We start from the raw sequence: 18,348 nt of genomic DNA on the forward strand, positions 1-18,348 counted from the left end.
GTGCCCTAAACCTCAGTTCTGCTGCCATGGGTGCATTATACAGAAAGCAAAGCTTTTGGGGTTTAAATTTTGAACTTTTGCGAAGGAAGGGTGAGGTCTGAAGTAATATGGTAAAAGAAATACGTGATGTCTATGGGACAATGATGCCTTACTATTTCTGGGGTTCTTTAGCTCTGTTACAAAATAAGATATTAAATAATCACTGTATTTTCTCACTTCCAAATCCAAGTACCTGAATGCATACGTAGGTTGCAAATCTGTGAAGGACAAACAAATTCTGCAATGCCAGGTAAAAAATATTAGTACAGCAGAGGTACAGGTACCCCAATGTAATAAATACTTAAGTTTGTTCCTCTGCTAGGAGGTACAAATAGTCGCTTCCTAAAATATTTGTAGAAGTCTGGGGGTTTTCAGCAGAGGACTTTATTGAAGGTAGAATAGTGTATTTTCTTGTACAAGACCATAGTATATAAAAGGAAAGGCACTGTAAAATCCTTCCAAATGTTTATATAGGTTCAATGTTTTTGTTTTTAGTAAGATTTGTGATACTTGAAAAGCTGGTTTGGAAAGCTCAGCCAGGAAGATTAGATATGGAGGCGCAAAGTGAGAAGACTGACCATCGGCTTTCCTTTTGTCAAGAAAAATACATATAAACCCCTCGTATTATATTTGAGAATTGTTAGATACAGATAATACGATGTGGATTTTGAGTCTTTAGATCATAAATTTGATCTTTGCAAGAGGAGCGGTGCCGAATCTTAGTTGTAACAGAAATTCTCATCCAGAAATACTCCCGGGAAGATTATTAAAATACTACAGGTACTGACATCAGCTACAAAGATCTACTTGTGCATATTTCTTTAAAGGGGGTGAAAAAACACCTTAATACACAGTATTACCATAGCTAGGCTCTATTATACTATTGTAATCATAGCTGAAGCAAGAACGGTGATTAACGATGGCAATTTATTGTATCTGACGAGGGGAGAAAATAGGAGATGTTGTCGTTATCATAAATCATATCATAAATAACCAAAGAGAAGCACTCAGAAAGCTTGTGTGGTGTCAGCAGCAAGCCCTTTCAGGCACGTTAGCCCAGGATGTAGCCATAGAAACCCCAAAGTCATATTGTTATCTTAGTCTTGCTGCAGTTATGTGATACAACAGTATTAACATATAGATTAGGCCATTTATAATACTAGGTGTCATTTCAGGTTGGCTTGCTTATATAGCATTTTAGTTTTTTATTGTGCCGAATGTTAGGGAAATGCTGCATTTTTACAGGTCAGTATAGAGCCATTTATAATGTATCGGCTTCACACCTCTGTCAGTCTTGCTAATGTACTCTGTTATTGATTGGTTGTACTCTATGAATTGTCATTGCCTAATTACCTTGTCTTTGCTAATAATTTCATTTTTTAGAAGTCAAAATGTTCCTTTAAAGAGAAAACCTCTATGCCTGCATGCATACTTCGGGGCGAGTTTCCGATTCTGTTAAGGATAGTACACCCCAGAGGGAGTAAAAAGTATCATAAAAAGCATGTAGATTTGTCCAGATTTTATTACGGAAGGTTTCTGTCCCTGGCTGCATGTTTTGATCAAATGGCGGTGGTTTTCACATCACACTCTGTTCTGCAGATTTCAGGAGAGAGACTCAATCACGGGTAATTCAGAGCAACACCAAAGTGACTGAACCAAGGCTTCCCTGCTGATAAGGAGCTGGCTGGTTCTCACGCATCTTCTCGCTCGATCACTTCCTAAAGATGCTTCTGTGGTTGTTTTTACTCTCCATCCAAAGTCTGCATAATTGCTCCAGACACATTAGCATAGCCTTGCCACGCACATGCATTTATTTGCGTAGATACCTGTGATCCACAAAAACTGTTGAGCCGCTACTAAAAAGTCAAAGCAAAAATGAAGTCTCCCTCTTTGTATTTAGACAGAAACACTGTTTCTGCTTGCTATATGCAGTGCAAATGCAAGACTGGTATTTTGTCGGGTCAGAGAGAGTTTGCAAGTGCAGCTGATAACAATCTGCCAATGCTGTTTTTCTGTCTTCAGCAGGAAGCTGGGTGTGTCATTTTAAGAATCCTGGGTAGTTCGGCTTCATAAACATTGCATATTCTAAAAAGTATTATAATGAGGACTGACACTAGTAAGTATTTAAAAGTGTTATTCTCATGGCATCCAGTATCCTAAATCGGCACTGGAAGCCCAAGTTGGACGTTATACCCTAAGCCAAGATCTGATGCCCGAAGAGTGATGCTCCGCACCTCTCTCCTCTTCTTTCCCACACCCTTAGGCTTGCGTGATCCTGAGGTGGGTTTTTTACTTTGCCAACTGGACAGAAAAATACTTTCTCTTTTTTTTTTCTTCCACCCCCACCTTCCGTCTGAGTTAACCCATTAATTCACTTCACTATGGAGACCCTTCATCCATCTCCAAGATGATGATATGTAAGAAAGGAGGTGCAGGACTTTCCTCTGGCTTGTTCTAGCCCAAAAGTTTGAGTAGTATCATGACAGACCAGATTGGTGATTTGAGTTCAGACTAACAGATAATCTTTCTTATTTTAGCCTTGATTAGTTCCCCATTCTCCTGCACAAATGCTTGAACCAGGACAAAAGAAAGGATGGGGCAGTTTCTTTTTACAGCAACTCTGTGATGTAGAACTACAGCTTTAGTAGTTGTGGTTTGTTTCTGGCAAACTATCAATATCTTATTCTCATGCTGGTGTTCAAAAGTTCATCTCTGTTGGTTTCATACCAAGAAATGCCTACTCAAGAGTGTGAAGCAGTTGTTCAACAGGGTGGAGAGATAACTGAATTGGTCTGGAAGTTTGTGAGTCCTGAACTAGATTATTGCTGTCATCCGTATTTCAAGATGGGTGGATGGATTTTGTCATTAGGGATGGAGGGGGGGATTGTTGACCACTTGTATCTTCTTGTGCAGGTCAATAACTACTTCTGGAGTGATTGATAAATGTATACACCAAGTCTGTCAGTCCTGTTGAACACCTCCAGGTTCAATCCTAGCTAATAGCAATTGTTGAAGGCACCAGCCAGCCATTTGGGGCAAAATTTTCCAGTGTGACTAATAAGTCTGGATGCTTAACATCAGGCACCTTTAACATCCTCGTTACAGTGTTTCAGTTATGTATGCAAAATCACTAGCCACACCTGAAAGCTCTTTTTTTTTTTTTAATCTATTTGTGGTTTCTGCCTTTTAGAACGTACCGAGAAGACACTGGAATGAACTTGCTGGCAATGTCAGTGAAAAAATTTGAGACACATGGAAGATGAGCTCCTTGATGGTGATCTCTTACCAGCTCTCTTGCCATAGAAAGTGTCAATTGGAAAATGTCAGGGTTTCGTAATAGGTTGGCTGATGTCCAGTAAAAGAGAAATCTGTTGGTGTATCGCCTGTTTGGTAAACAAATCACATCAGTGATCACTTGTGTTCATATGGAAGAGAAATTATATATATAATTATATATATAATTCAATACATAGACACACATACCTATATAAAACCTGGCATTTTAAGCTCAAAATGTATTGCAGGTATCGTAGTGTGTTCATCTTGCATTAGGGTATCAGGATATCGGCCTGTAGGATATCCGGATTGAATTTTGTCACTCTTCCATTAGTTTCCTTTATGGACTACAAGCACACTTTCTGTTTGTTTTTGGAAAAGGCCATTGTTATTGCAAGTTAAAGAGATAAAACCTATTATGGCATAAGAAAAAAACTTTCCACTTTTAACAGAAGTCGAAAGCCCCTACTTAGTAGGATATGATAGGGATGTTAAGCTCTTGACTTAGTGACTTAAAATTTCCCAAAAGATATCTTTGGCTTAATCTCATGCTTTATCTAGACAATAGGAAATTTATTCTGGAAGTCTGCAGGAAGTTTTGTTTGGGGTTTTTTTTTCACTAAAAAGTTTCGTATGTTGGGTGGGAACGATCACTTCCCTTCTTGCATTTGAGAGGCTGAGCTGGCTCGTGTATAAAACCTTCAGCTCGATATCCATGTGGTCCTAAGGAGCATATGCTTGCAAAGAAGGATGGGTTGAAGATTTCAATGCAGGCACTGCCACATTATATCCTTTCATGCGTCCTAATTTTCCTTTAAAACCCTGACGCTTGCAACTTCCACGCTTAGCTACTTGGTACCATGCGGTGCAAAGGAGTAGAGACATCTGATATGAGCAGAACTATGTGTGAAAGAAATGCGTGATCTACTGATAGATTTTTATTTGGCCATTTTGCATTCCATTAGAAAACAAAATGTTCAAATCCTATATAAAAAGGAAAAGGTTATGGAAGAAATTTAATTGCTGAAAGTAGGCCTGTATGAGTTGCATGGAAACATCTGCTCATTCAGAATTGTATCCTTAATGGGTTTGCTCTGATAGCTGATACTGTTTATCTGCCGTACTAAAGTTAATATCAAATACCAAATGCCAAAATCTTGCATTATTATAATAACAAGAGTTGGCTTCCGCAGGAACTGTTACCTGCCAGAGCTTTGTGCAATTAATATGTTAGCCTTTGCATCGGAGGTAAGAGGCTGCTGTTACTAACATCATGTTATGCTTTCTTCAGCAAGTGGTGTCCAGCTTCAGGCCAGCGTGTCTGACTCTGCTTCATCTCGTACCTAAGAAATACTGGTTTATTCTTAGGTCTCCAGGTCTTAGCCTGGTTTATCCTATCATCACCCTGTGACATAGGGAAATATTAATCCAGTTCCCAGAAGAGAGACTGGAACTTTGCTTAAATTAAATACCAGCCAACAGACAGCATAAGTTTTTGGCAGGGCCAGGAGCGGAGCAGAGATCTTGTCTGTCCCAGTCTGTGCCATGTTCTCTAGGACATCATCGAGCTGTAAGTGCTTATGCTGCTATCTCTGAAGCTGCCAAGTAAAAGTCTGGTAATGACCAAGATGATGACAATTTTGGTTTTATGTATGTATTTATAGATAGAGATATCTATATTAAATAATAGGTTTTCTTGTCTGAAGAATGCCTGTATGTAGGTGTCTTTCTTTTCAATCAGAAAAGTTTTATTATCTGTTTTTTCCTGCCTTCGCTTTCATCTGACGTGTTCTTGAAAGAACAGTGTGTGCAGCCGCCTCTAATGAGACAGCCAGGAGAACATGATAGCGTGGTACGGGTGATTGCACTTCTTTTTCTGCAATAAAGGCAGAATTTCTGTTCCTGTGTACCCCTGTGTCAGTTTTAGGGACAAACAGACCCTAGATCATCGTGAACTTGGAAGTTCATTACTGAAGTGTTGAGTATTGCTGTTCTGAAACTGAGCTGTGGCCAAATTAAGAAGGTATATATTCAATAAGCTGTTGGTTTTGGAGTCCCTGCTGTGCTGCAGGAACATGATGTACCAAGAAAGAAATGATGTGCTTCTTTAGTGGTTTTTTCCTTAAAAAGGTGCAGGAGTTTCAGTTTCTTGCCTGAACTCTTCAGCTTAAAAATTTTCCAGCATTTGAAGTGGTGACAGATCCCCACAGCTTGCATTTGGGATTCTGATGCTTTCTGTCCAGAGATCCCGAGGAGCTACGTATTTATCAAGTTCAGCTTTTTACAGCATCCTCTGTGAGATGAAATTATCATCGCTTGTCAGATGGGAAGACAGCAGTACATAATGTGACCTGCCCAAGATCACGCTGCAGACCCATGTCAGGAGAGGAGCGGATTCCTTCCTCCCTTAACTTCAAAATCATCCTTTCATCAAAGTGAAGAACTTGCCTCGTTACATAGACACAGGCAACGTTACGCATCCTAAGATGCTCCAGTAAGAAATGCCGTCTTAACAAACAGTTTTCTCATAAGCAGCAAGTTAACAGCTGTCAGCTTGTTTTATTTCAGCGGTGGACAAATTCACCTTCGGGGCTGCGCTGCGACGGCTGAACTTATCCCTCCTGGAACCTGTGCATCGTCTGAACCCGGGCCCTGCACATGGGGCCGGCTGACATAATAAACAATGGCTCTGTATAGCTTTAATAATGTGAGCATTAATATTGATCCAGCACGGACTTCTCTAACAACAACCGAAAAAAAAAAAATGTATCTGTTATCTTGAGAAACCTCCCAAACAGCTCTAGTCTCCTTTCATTACAGGAGAGAGTTATTAGGGCAGATGGCCGAGGTGATATCCATTTGACCTATAGATGCTAACTCAAGAGTCGGATCATTAATAAGGTGGCCGGAGATAGGGAGAGATGGCAGTAAAGAGAGTTAAAAAGCAATCCTGTGCACAAAGGATTGCACGTCGAGAAGTGCCGGGTAGCGAATGAGATGGACAATGGTGAAAAGGTGGCCACGCGGTTTTAAACGCTCATCGCCAAGTCAAGCAGATTAAGCTTAAAAGCTGATGTTTTCCCATATTTGGTTCCTCCTCCTGTGTGAATCCTTCTGGAGGAAAAAGAGCCTGTGGCTCTTGAATGTAAGACAGAGATTTCACTTTCTCTGATTAAACCCTCCCCCCCCCAAAAAAAAGTGCTTTATTGTTTTCTGCCACGGCCACAGCTGCGGTGGCTCAGGTTTGAAAGCCGCTGCCTGGCAGAAAACCAGTCCTTGCTGAGGATCAGACCGTGGCCTTGTTCCAAGAGAAATTTGGATTTCATTTGACCACGATAGGATTCCAGATTGTCATCTGAGCATGTCTGAAAAGTGGTGAATGTGTGTCAGTAGTTAAGTGCTCGTGAACTTCCTTAGTCCCTGGATTGTTCAGGACTGACCCAGGCAATTTTTTCCAGATGTTTTGGGGAATCCAAGTCCATATAAAAGGGATGGTAATGCTTCTGCTTCCTTACTAAGTTGTCTTTGTGGCTTGCAGGAATGTGCATGAAAGCTGGAGCCAAGACACCCCGATTTCTAGTCTCACCTCTACAAACTGCACTTTAACCTTTTCTGCCCTTCCCTGGCTTCTCCACACAAGATCACAGAAACTTCGTGGGTCCGGTGCAAACTTTACTTGGCCTTATTAAAAAAAAAATAAGCATTGCTCTTTTTTTATTGTACAAAACGCCAGTCCCTGTTCTCCAAACCTCCTCTGAAATTGTTTTTTCGCCTTTGATCCAGCAGCTGCTGGTATTCTGCAATCCTGAGTAGGTAAAACATGAGAAGCACCTTGGGATGGGAAGGAGTTACAAAAATATGAAATATTGCAGTGCGATTCTGTGAGACACGGTATAACAGAGTGGCTCTTTAAGTGGACACCAGGCAGAAATCTTTAGCAAATAAATGTTCTGATTTTTCTAGTAAATGTAATTTTTTTACTGTTCGTTGCAGTCGTTTCTCTTCCACTTTATTGACTCTTTTAATCACTGTGTTTTTTATATTAAAATGGTTTATGTTGCTATCTCTAAAGTCTGCATGATCAGACCCTGTCTTTCCCAATGTTCGAATTTGCCTGCACTTTTCATCTTGTAGCCGAGGCAGAAGACTTCTCTAAATCCCAGTTTTAAAGTATGGTGTTTGTTTTAAATTTTATCCCTCTTTAAAATTTTAAATGAAAACAAACTCTCAGTGGCAAACTAGGTTGAATGGAGCTGGGAAGGAATTACTCGGTAGCAACCGGTGCTGTATGACATCTGATGAATGCTAATTCTTCATCCCCAAAACAGTTTTGAGCAGATGAAGACAGCTGATTTCTGCAACAACTTAAACAGAGATTGAAATGTCTTCCATCATCTGGAAGCAGATTTCCTTCCGCCCCATAGCAGGTGCGGGCTCGGTCCACAGTGATTTCTCAGTTATACTCTAACTTTGCAGTTTAAAAAATTTAATGTCAGTGCCCAGCCAGGCAAAACCTAACTCCCTAACATTTCTGTTTTTCACGGAAGGCTAAGACTTTATCCTCAGGCAAAGTCTCCTCTCTGGGCTGGCTGCTGTAAATCCTCTGGGCCCTGGCAAAAGCCAGAGTTGCTAGCTCATTTTACTTAATTTGTGATGCTGGCAAGATTTGTGCTGCAGCCCAGGGCTCTTGACTCAACTCTCCTAAATCAGAGCATTGACACATTACAGTAGAGAAACACCAGCACAGAAAACCTGAAAATAAACGCCTCGAAAAGAGATATTTCAGAACGATGCTGTCTTACAAAGCTTTAAATGGTGTTAGTGTAGCATTATAAGTTTCTCGGTGTTTGCTTCTTTAAAACCACCTGCTCATTAAGAAGTTGGGGTTTAGCTGCTGTCATAATAAATGTTTTTAACTACGTATTTCATGTGAGGATCTTAGGGCACTTGATATCTTTCCACAGAAACCCTGCTAGACAAAATGTCATGCGTTTTTGCAGGTGGGTAAATGGAGACATGGAGTAAAGTGAAATGAGGTTGTCAGTGCCGGAATGTTAACCAGCATAGGTGCAATGATGTAATTACAGCAAATGTAAATGTGTCAGGTTAACGCCAGTGTGGACGATCTTATTCCAGACTAAGAATCCTTTTTCCTGCTTGGATAATTCCATTTTGAAAGTGAGGAAGTGTATCCAAGAGGATAAAGTGCTTGACTGTGGTTGGGGAGATCAGAGGTTCTCTTCTCCTCAAACCTGCCATGGATTTGCCGGGAGATCTCAAGTGAATTTTCCCCTTTCTTTGCACCGTCGTGTGACATGTAGGACAGAAGATGGTCATATATGTAGGGGAAAAAAAAGTAATTGCTATTAAACAGAAAAACAGAGCAATCACACAGGTGATGTCCACGCTGGCTTGAAACAGTCGGTGCCTGATGTCCACACTGCGCATGTTTCAGTCTTTATTTTATTTTCAAAAGCTGTTTTTTTGGTCTCATAGCCCAAGTGCCCAGCTGCACGTGGAGCGTGTTAGGTGTATTCCTCCGGCAACACAGCTTTCATTTTGGTTTCCCTATAGCAGGAAGCCAACATATGCACTTCAGGATGGCTCCATGATGCAAACAACACACCAGTAAGCAGGGATGATGGGGAGATGCATTTCAAAGGCGTGCTCCTCATCCAAACCAATGCGGACACACGCGATGCTGGGGTGTTCCCATATAATCATAACAGATGACGTCCGTGTGCAGCAAGCTCTTAAGATGGTATCAGAGGCAGAACCTGGCAGGTTGAATGGGGCTTAGTCCTCTGCTTTAACCTTCAGCCTGTGCTGCTTCAGGAAAAACAAACCAGGTTTAGAAAAACATTTCCCTAGTAGTTAATCTGCAGTCAAAATTGTGTGATATACAAGCAAGACAGCTAATTCCAGTGAATTTTACTTTGATGTATGCTTTGCAGTCCACGTTGTTACAGAAAAAAAAAAGCTTCAACCTCTCTCCCTTTGTTTAAAATGAATGCAGCAGCAGGTTTGTGTTACTGTAATCCCAACAACTGCAGTAAGAAATAATCAGGACGTTTTTAGGTAGAACTGCCACTTTGGGCCTGCTCCACAAGGTCTACCATCCTTGGTGAGCTCTACCCTCCTATCCTCTGCTCATGGGTTTGACGTTACACTGGGACAAGGGCATCTGCCAGTTGTGATGGTGGCTGATGTAAGGCAGAGGAGATGCCACATTTTCTTTCCGGGTAGACCAGTAAGAAGCTGTTAGGAGGCCAGTTATCTCTTACGGGCTGAGATGCATGTGAACATTTGCCCTGATGCTTGTTTGTTTCTGTAAAATACATTTTTAATTATCCTAATGCTTTATTTAAAATGTTCTTTGTTACAGAAGAAGAAGAGGAACAGGTGCCTACCGATGGAGGTACATCTGCAGAGGCCATGCAGGTGCCACTGGAAGAAGAGGGAGATATGGAAGAGGATGAGGCAATTAATGATGAGAACTACTTGAGCAAGAGACCGTTGGAAAGTCCTGATGCTGAGGAATTTCCACCTGTGAAACGGCCAAAACTATCTGTTTCTAAAGGGGACACCTTGGACGGGGCTTTGGAACCACGTGAGCCTCTTAGCTCAATAAATACTCAAAAAGTACCACCAATGCTTTCTCCAGTTCATGTTCAGGACAATACAGACTTAGCCCCTCCTTCACCAGAACCACCAATGTTGGCTCCCATTGCAAAATCGCAAGTGCCAACCCCCAAAACTTTAGAGGCAAAGCCGTTTGTGCCCAAAACAAAGTCCAAAACAAGTTCTCCAGGACAGAAGACAAAATCACCTAAAACCACACCCTCACCAGTGGTAACTGGAAGTCCCATACGTTCACCAAAATCTGGATCCAAAGAAAAAAAGTCACCAGGTCGCGCCAAGAGCCCAAAAAGTCCTAAAAGTCCAAAGGTCCCTGCTCATGTTCCCCAACCACCTGTCAAGCCTGAAACACCAAGTAGAACCCCTCTGGCTGCATTAAGTGACAAGATAGGAAAGGAAAACATTCAAGTAAAACAAGGACAGACACCACCTGAGCCTGCCACCAAGCCAAATATTGAAAACCAGACTAAGAAAGTACCAGTGATGGACAAGACCATTGATGATTCAATCGATGCTGTGATTGCTCGTGCATGTGCAGAACGAGAACCGGATCCCTTTGAGTTTTCCTCCGGCTCTGAATCAGAAGGGGAAATTTTTACCAGTCCTAAAAGACTTTCTATTTCAGAGACTACAACTCCTAAACCTTCTGTTTCTGCCAATAATGCAAATAAGGCAGGAGCAACTCCGATACCTCCCTCGGGTGGGACTTCAAGTTCAGACATTTCATGGACAATGGATGACTCAATTGATGAGGTCATTCGAAAGGCAAACATGGGGACACCTTCTAATCCACCCACCAACTTCACTTATTTCTCCTCTCCTTCTGCTTCACCACCGACTCCAGAACCTCTTCTCAAAGTCTATGAGGAGAAAACCAAGTTGGCTTCATCGGTAGAAGTGAAAAAGAAATTGAAAAAGGAGCTGAAGACAAAAATGAAGAAGAAAGAAAAACAAAAGGAAAAAGATAAAGAGAAAAACAAGGAGAAAAACAAGGAGAAGGAAAAGAACAAGGAGAAGGATAAAGACAAGGAAGGAAACAAGGAAGCAAAATTTCAGTGGAAGGAACTACTCAAAGATGATGATCTTGATCCCTATAAATTCAAACTAAAGGACTTTGAGGAAGCTGACACAAAAGTAAAGTTGAAAGATGGCAACACCAAAAAAGAGAGAGAAAAACATAAAGATAAAAAGAAAGAGAAAGAGAAAGGCAAAAAAGACAAGGATAAGAAAGACAAAGAGAAACTTAAAGATAAGGGTAAGGAAGATAAGATAAAGGCTCCATCAGCACCTCTTGTGTTACCTCCCAAAGAAATGTCTTTGCCCTTGTTCAGCACACCAACTGCCATGAGGCTTCCCAGCATGTTACCTTCCTTGTCTCCAATGCTTCCTGAAAAACTGTTTGAGGACAAAGAGAAACCAAAAGAGAAGAAGAAAGACAAAAAAGAGAAGAAGAAAAAGAAAGAAAGGGAGAAGGACAAAGAGAAGGAAAAGAAGGAGAAGGAAAAGGAGAGGAAAGAAAGAGAAAAGAAAGAGAAAGAAAAAGAGAAACACAAACATGAAAAGGTAAGCTGTTTAGATAAGTTGAGAGAAAGAGAAAGAAAAAGAGAAACACAAACGTGAAAAGGTAAGCTGTTTAGATAAGTTGAGATGGCATACTTGCTTGAAAAATGCGTATGGATTCCTATATTTGATGCTGAGCGTTGTTTAAGAGCTTTGAGGAGATGTGTGATTACAGGTTTGGTATTTTTTAAAAGTAACAGCTCCAAGGAAGACATCCCCTAAGAGTTTCAGGGATTGTCCCACCTTTTTGGAAGACAAAACAATGGAAGTTCAATTCTGTGAATTTGAAATGTGAGATTGTCCTGGTTTTCCTCGACTCACTTTTCAGTTTGAAAAGCTGGGGCTCAGACTCAACAGCAGCACACACACAACAAATGTATGTAGTATTGCAAAGCGCAAATTTTGTTCTGTAGATTTCCACCAGTAGGGCCAGCAACCCTATACCTTTCATATAAACTTTAAATTCCATTTCTAAAAGTCTACTGTTTCAAAGCTTTGTAGAAGCCAGTAAATTACTAGGTGGACAGAAACGAGGAGCAGACTGCCTTCAAATAAACAAGTTCACCAGTTATCTCAGATGTTCAGAAGAGCTGCTGAGTCCTCTCTTAGCAAGCCTGCCCCCTTGTTGTTCCAATGTGTTTGAAGTAAGAAAATTGTTTTCAAATTTTGCTCTAAATGTTCAAATGTCACCTTTCGTTTTGAGTCTTATGCTTGAGAGAGAGAAGGGGAGAGCTAGTTTTCAAGTGGGTTGAGCTCCTTCCACTCCTGCAACTCTTACTGATTTACATCAGCCAAAGATAATTTCTTCTTTCCACTATCACCTACTCTTGAAAATATATTTAATATTTAAGAAATGAAACCAGCATATTTGCACGTTATCAGATTTGAAATCCCATTAGAAGCAGCTCCCCTAATTCAGGATTTGCTCTAATTTTTTGTCACTTCACCTTACAATACGCACTAAATTGTTAATATTAAAAAAAAAAAGAAGAATAAAAAAGAAGAAAAGAAAGAGATTGTCTTCATATGTGATAACCTTGAATACAGGATTTCCTAAATCTCTATCCTTAGCATTAGGAAGCACTGTATAAGTTCTGGTTTTACCAAGATGCTCTTTACATCCTCCTTTGAGTGTAATACTCAGTTTGTACAAGCTCACATTTGGGACGTTCCTCACTTTCCTTTTTTGCCACCGTACCTTGTTATGCTACCTGCTGGACTTGAAACAAACTGCTGATATCAAAACTTGCCATATTTTTTAAGTTGACAAATGGGTTTTCAGTGCAGAATCTGGGTGATCTAGAGAACTAACATTTGTCTGCTGTGGATGAGGCGGTGATCGACAGGGTGGTGGTCCAGTTGTCCATGTTAATTTAATGTCTGATTTTAGACTGCAGCAACACTTTCATGGATTCCCCATTTTGTCTGTCTGCTCTTCAAGCCTGAGATGTTTTGTCAGTATTTCATTGAGAATTTCTGCAGAGATTTCTTTTTCAATTAAATACGTGTGTATATAAAATAGAGACAACGAGTGGCTTGTTTCTCGTACATTCAGTTTTGCATTTCTTCTGCAAATCTCTGTATCTAGTTTACTTTAGAGCAATGTAACAGATACACAAACAAATACAAACTGGTAAAGCTTTGGTATAGACTGAACATATATATATTAGGAAAAGGAGTTCAACAGTAATAAAAACTTGGACAAATTAAATTGACAAAGCTGCCCATTACCTTGGCAAAAAGTCCCTGTCAAAAGAAACTTTAAAGCTAGAATGCATGAAAGAGTCCCCAGATAGAATTAAAATTTAAACTGATTCTTGATAGATAAGCTTTTTTTAAATCCACCTCTTTGCTGCAAGTCAGGATTTTAAAAATAAATTTCCCCTTTAAATCTCTTGAGCGATTTTCATTTTTTGCAAGGCCGCACTGCTGGTGTCCTGGAAAAATGGAGAGTTAGAGCTTTATCAGTTGGTGCCCTGAGGTATGTGGCAAAGAAGCTAAATCCTTGAAGATTAGCAAAAAAAATGCAGCACATGGCAATAAGGGGCTTATATGACTACTAGTATTAGTTCAGGTGAAAGAAGTATTGCTTATACATAAAACTGGACAAATCCACTGACAATGTATTTTTAGTTAGCTACAAAGGAGTCTTATATTGCTGGACTTTACCTCTTTGGTGATTTGGGAAGCTTAGTAATCCACTGTAAATGCTCTTCTGCTGGCCCCAATTCCCAGTATTACTCCAGAATGCTTCTCTTTCGTTTTAACCCCTAAAAGTACATGTTTCCTTAATTTAGCTTTTAGATCACACAATGTCTTATTTAGCCAGCAGTCGCGCCGTAAGAGTAAATGATCAAGTTACTGCTCGGACACTTAACCTTCCACGGCTTGTCCGCTTCGGAGGCGTACGCGCAGCCTGAAGGATGAGTTCGTGGGCTAACTGCAGTTTCAGCTCTTGACAGCCAGTAGAAAATGCCAGATTTCTATTTCTAATATTGCTATACTTAAACAAAAGAGCGACTCAACGGTAATGTTTCCATTTTTGAGTATCGTTATACTTATTACCTAAGCGTGCATCCCATCCCGTTGGGGAATCGAAGCTTTTTGATCAAGTTTTCCCTGTAATTTTGCCCCGAGCTGCTGGAGGACACAGAACAGCAACCAGTATTCTGCATAAATGGCAGAAAGCAGAAGCTGAAGGCTGCGTGCTGGAAGCGTTCGGTGGTGGCACCGAGCAAGAGAAGCTTTTGCGCTGGGCTTGCCTGAAGCTCCGTGCCCCGCAGTAAGTGTTGGTTGAAGCAGTTACACCCCATTTCTACTATGGAGATTACCGGGCGTGCTGTAGGAGCGACTGAGCAGCTCACGAAGCAGCGGCTGACCCAGTTTCAGCTAACCTTAATACGCTGAGCTGTAAACTAAAGGAGTTGAGGTACTGCTTCATGAGAAATGGAGCCATCCTCGCGCCGGGGCAGGGCTCGCCGGAGCTGCCCCAAAGCAAACGGCCCTTACTCGTGAATCAAAATCCTGTCGTCGATGTCGAGGAAGACCAGGCTATGCAGGATATAACTGTGAATGCTCCTTCATTTTCTCTCTGCGCCAGTCATGCAAGCTCTACGCGCAAACCTGTGTTGCAGAAAGATGCTTCCTCTCCTCTTGTATCAAGGGATAAGATTTAGGATTGTCGTGGAGCCCAGTTTTCCTCTCGCAGCAGACTGCGATATCGGTTATCTGAGCATAAAGAAGTGTTTTATGTGTTTTTCTTCTGCCACACGAGCCCCCACCAGCATTGTTTAGAACATCTTGGTGGTATACAAATAATAATACAAAGGACCTTTTTACAAAGGACGGATGACGCGGGTATCTTTCTGTGCTGCGTGCTGGAAGCTAAGCAGCAGTGCCTGTCCTAGGAGCTTTGTATTCCAAATAGGCACCACAGGAGGAGGAACCCGCAGGAAAAGAGGTAAGATAATCTGTGCAAAGCCCTGTGCCTGAGCCTCCTGTACCCGGGGTTCAATTCCGTGTCTCTATCCAGTGGACAATGCTACAAGTTGAGAGCCTGGGAAAGCGGCAGTGAAATTGTTGCAGGCCTTAGGAGCTTCAGAGGAAGAAAGCTCTTGCAACACTCCAGGGGAATGACGTAACAAAAAATGGTGCTGTGTAAACAAAAGAGTAGAGAGGGACCTGTGAAGTAGGCTAATGCACATCCATGGGGACCTTCATTGAAAAGCACGGTTAACTGCGTCGAAACAGAATTACTGCTCAGGCTGCAGCCCTTCTCTCTCTGGAGTAGACATCTCCTGCTGACAGCTCCAATTCTTTGGGCAAGGTGCACGGCACGGGACTTTGTCATTACCGTTCCTCAATGTAAGTCCTAACTGAGTCCTCCCACTCTGGCCTGCTGTCTCCGGCGCTGCTTTCTGTGCTTTGAATTGATCGTTTGCCCTCTCTTTCTTTATGAAAGCTTTTTAAAACAGCTTTCTCCCACTGAGAGTTGCTCGGGTTTCCGTTTAGTCTATGCAAACTATCTTTGTCTCTTTAAGTTCCTGCACCAGATTCAGCTAAGTGGTTGTTTTATTAAATATGATGATGCACATGCTCAAAATGAGATCAGTCTCCCTCTCTTTCTGTGTATATTCACATATATATATAACCTATATACACTTCTCATATATATGGATATAAGTTGAGCAACTTACGTATGGAGAATCATTACAATGTCAGCTGTCAAATCTGATATGATTCTGTACAGGTTTTGCAAAGCAGTAGCTTCATGGGAGTTGGTAATTTTGGCAGACACTGGTTCAAGGAGGTTAAGGACATATTCAAGTGGTCTAAACTCCACCAAATACTGAGGTTGGAAACCAGGCCATTTGAAAAATAACCATTAGAAACCTCAGCCTAATTGCATTAAAAAGCAGTGATTCTGTTATACCTGTGTGGTTAAGCGCTTTCATAAAGTATTCAGTGTTGGTGCTTGGGGTTTATTTGCTTCCTCTGTGTCTAATTTTTATTCAAGAGGGTCACAGTACATTCACGTGATGAACCTGGGAAATAATTTAATTTAAATCTCAGAAAAAAGTGCAAACACCACTGGGCACCTACCAAGTTTGAGTACTAAGGTCAAAGCATTTCATGTCATTGTTTAGAAACATAGTAGGGGATTTTGTGTCTCTGGGAAAATACTAAATCAGGAAGACTTGTTAATAAAGGTATGAGCGCGTACAAATGCAATGAAGTTTCAAGTTGATTTTTTAGACTGGAATTCGTATTTGTGATTTGCTATGGCTGGGAGTTCCCAACAAACTCTGAGCATCCATGCCACAGCACGAAGTGTGAGAGAGTGGCGATCAGTCTGTCATAGGTCTCTCTCATTAAGCTGATATACTCTGTTTGGTTAACTCCATCGATGCTTTCATGTAATTAATATATTTTGGGAGTCTGCTTGCAGTCTTTGACTGATGATTGTGTTCCCTTGTACAGATAAAGGTGGAACCAGTTGTTCCGGCTCCATCACCGGTTATTCCTCGGCTGACATTAAGAGTGGGTGCAGGCCAAGACAAGATGTAAGTACAAATAAATCCATCTGCAAGGTGTACACTTACCACAGTTCATCCTCTGTCACTTGTGGTAGCTCTTATTTTCAGTGGGAAATGCTTAAAAATTAGTGGCAAATGACATCCATACAGCTATGACATCTTTTGACTGTGCTAATGAAAAATCAAGCAGCATGCTTACCAATAGAAACTTTTTGGACATTTTGCCCTTTTTTTTCTACTCTCCAAGCGGGACCCATCATCTTCTATCCTTTCTATTGTGTTTCTCACTCTGTGCGTTTTGAAGGCATGGATTACAAGACTCCATCTAGAGTCACATGATGCCTCCAGTGATATTTAGTGAGGTTTCCGTAATGGACGGTTATCCCTAGTGTAACCTACAGCTAAGTTTCACAATGCTCTTCAGCTAACAAGTGTTTTATGCTTTAAAACATAACAGTTGAAATTCCTTTATACGCGTCTGTTTTATTATAACTGTTGATGATTATTCATGAGTGTACCTAACACATTTCAAATGTCGGTTCATTAGCTCCCTAATTATTGGGTGCTGTTGTACAAATAGTAGTTACTTTGTACTGTATGAGTGTAAATAGGATGATCCCTACCCTGAGATCATACAGCATAAACAGGTGGCTGGAGAGGCTGGGGAAACCATGTGTCACTGGGCTTTGTTAGGCTGGTCCTGTGTTGTACGGGAAGGGTTTCTTTTAATTGGGTTTTTCATGTTTTTAATGGCACAGAGCACACTTTCATGTCTGATGGTAAACATGAGCACCAGATTTTTTTTTCCATTCATCACATTAAATATTGTTGTTTCTCTTTTGTAGCCATTCTGAACTAAATCTCCTAATTGCTAATTTTTCTGCTTTATAAGTTAAATTGCGTCTTTGATGATTATTCTGTTTTTTCTGTGCTGTCCTGCTCTTCAGTAGGTGAGTTTTACTAGTTTGAAGTTGCTACCGGACTTTAGTCATTTCTTGGTTTCTATGGGACAGCCCCACCCCAAATATCAGGGCTTCTTCCTGCTCTTCAACCGTTTCTGCTCTTTTCCTTTCACAGTATTTGAGTGTGATCTCAGATTTCTGTGCCTCAGAGTGCTGTAGGAAAGCTCCTGCTTTCTCAGAACAGTTGTCTGTCCTGCTGTGCAAATTTGAATGTGCACGGGTGGACAGACTGGCCCTTTAAAGCCCACAAATCTGTTTTCCTCCTTGAGGAGCTATGGATACTTTTAAACTCCTCTTTTTCAAGGACTGTACTAGTGTTTGTTTGGAGAAAATTAAGTCATATTTTCAAGGCAGAGCTTCTAAATTAAACTTCTGAAGCCATATTTTAGCACCAGAGGGTTGGCTTTGCTTCCCGTCTTATCTCACCCCAGTCTTTCTCATACCCACACACATTTTGAGAAGGGACTTCAGACTCCATCTGCTTGCTACAAATCATATGGGTACATCGTTGTCAGCCCTGCCAGCCCATGGTGGGTCAGAGATACTGAAATCTTGTTTTATGGCCTTTTGGGAAACTTGCTTCAGTCCCGGTTTCTTCTGTGCATCTTTAGTGGCACCCTGACCTCCATCTGAGGACCTCAAGCATTGTGATCCTTAGCACGGCAGAGCCTAGAGTTTAAACCCTGACTCCAGGATGGGAGATACACAAAGCTGACTTAGCTCAAAGTTTCTAGACAAATTAGGGGAGAATTAAACACCAAGGCTGAGATCTTCAGGGGCGGGGGAGTCCTGGAGGCAGCTGGTAGGAAATGCTAAAAAGTGGTTTTGCTGCAGCT

The 18,348-nt window shown here is 41.2% G+C and overlaps 1 protein-coding gene across 1 annotated transcript in view; it reads left to right on the forward strand.

Moving 5' to 3' along the window:
* Positions 1 to 18,348, forward strand: part of TAF3 (TATA-box binding protein associated factor 3) — a 120,978-nt gene that overhangs the window by 81,129 nt on the left and 21,501 nt on the right. The window contains exons 3-4 of the mRNA XM_069801575.1: positions 9,701 to 11,517; positions 16,495 to 16,577. Of these exons, the coding sequence (XP_069657676.1) occupies positions 9,701 to 11,517; positions 16,495 to 16,577 (1,900 nt within the window). The remainder of the gene's footprint in view (positions 1 to 9,700; positions 11,518 to 16,494; positions 16,578 to 18,348) is intronic.

The sequence above is a fragment of the Haliaeetus albicilla genome, chromosome 14 (genome assembly GCF_947461875.1).
Source record: "Haliaeetus albicilla chromosome 14, bHalAlb1.1, whole genome shotgun sequence".
In the NCBI taxonomy this organism is placed as follows: Eukaryota; Metazoa; Chordata; class Aves; order Accipitriformes; family Accipitridae; genus Haliaeetus; species Haliaeetus albicilla.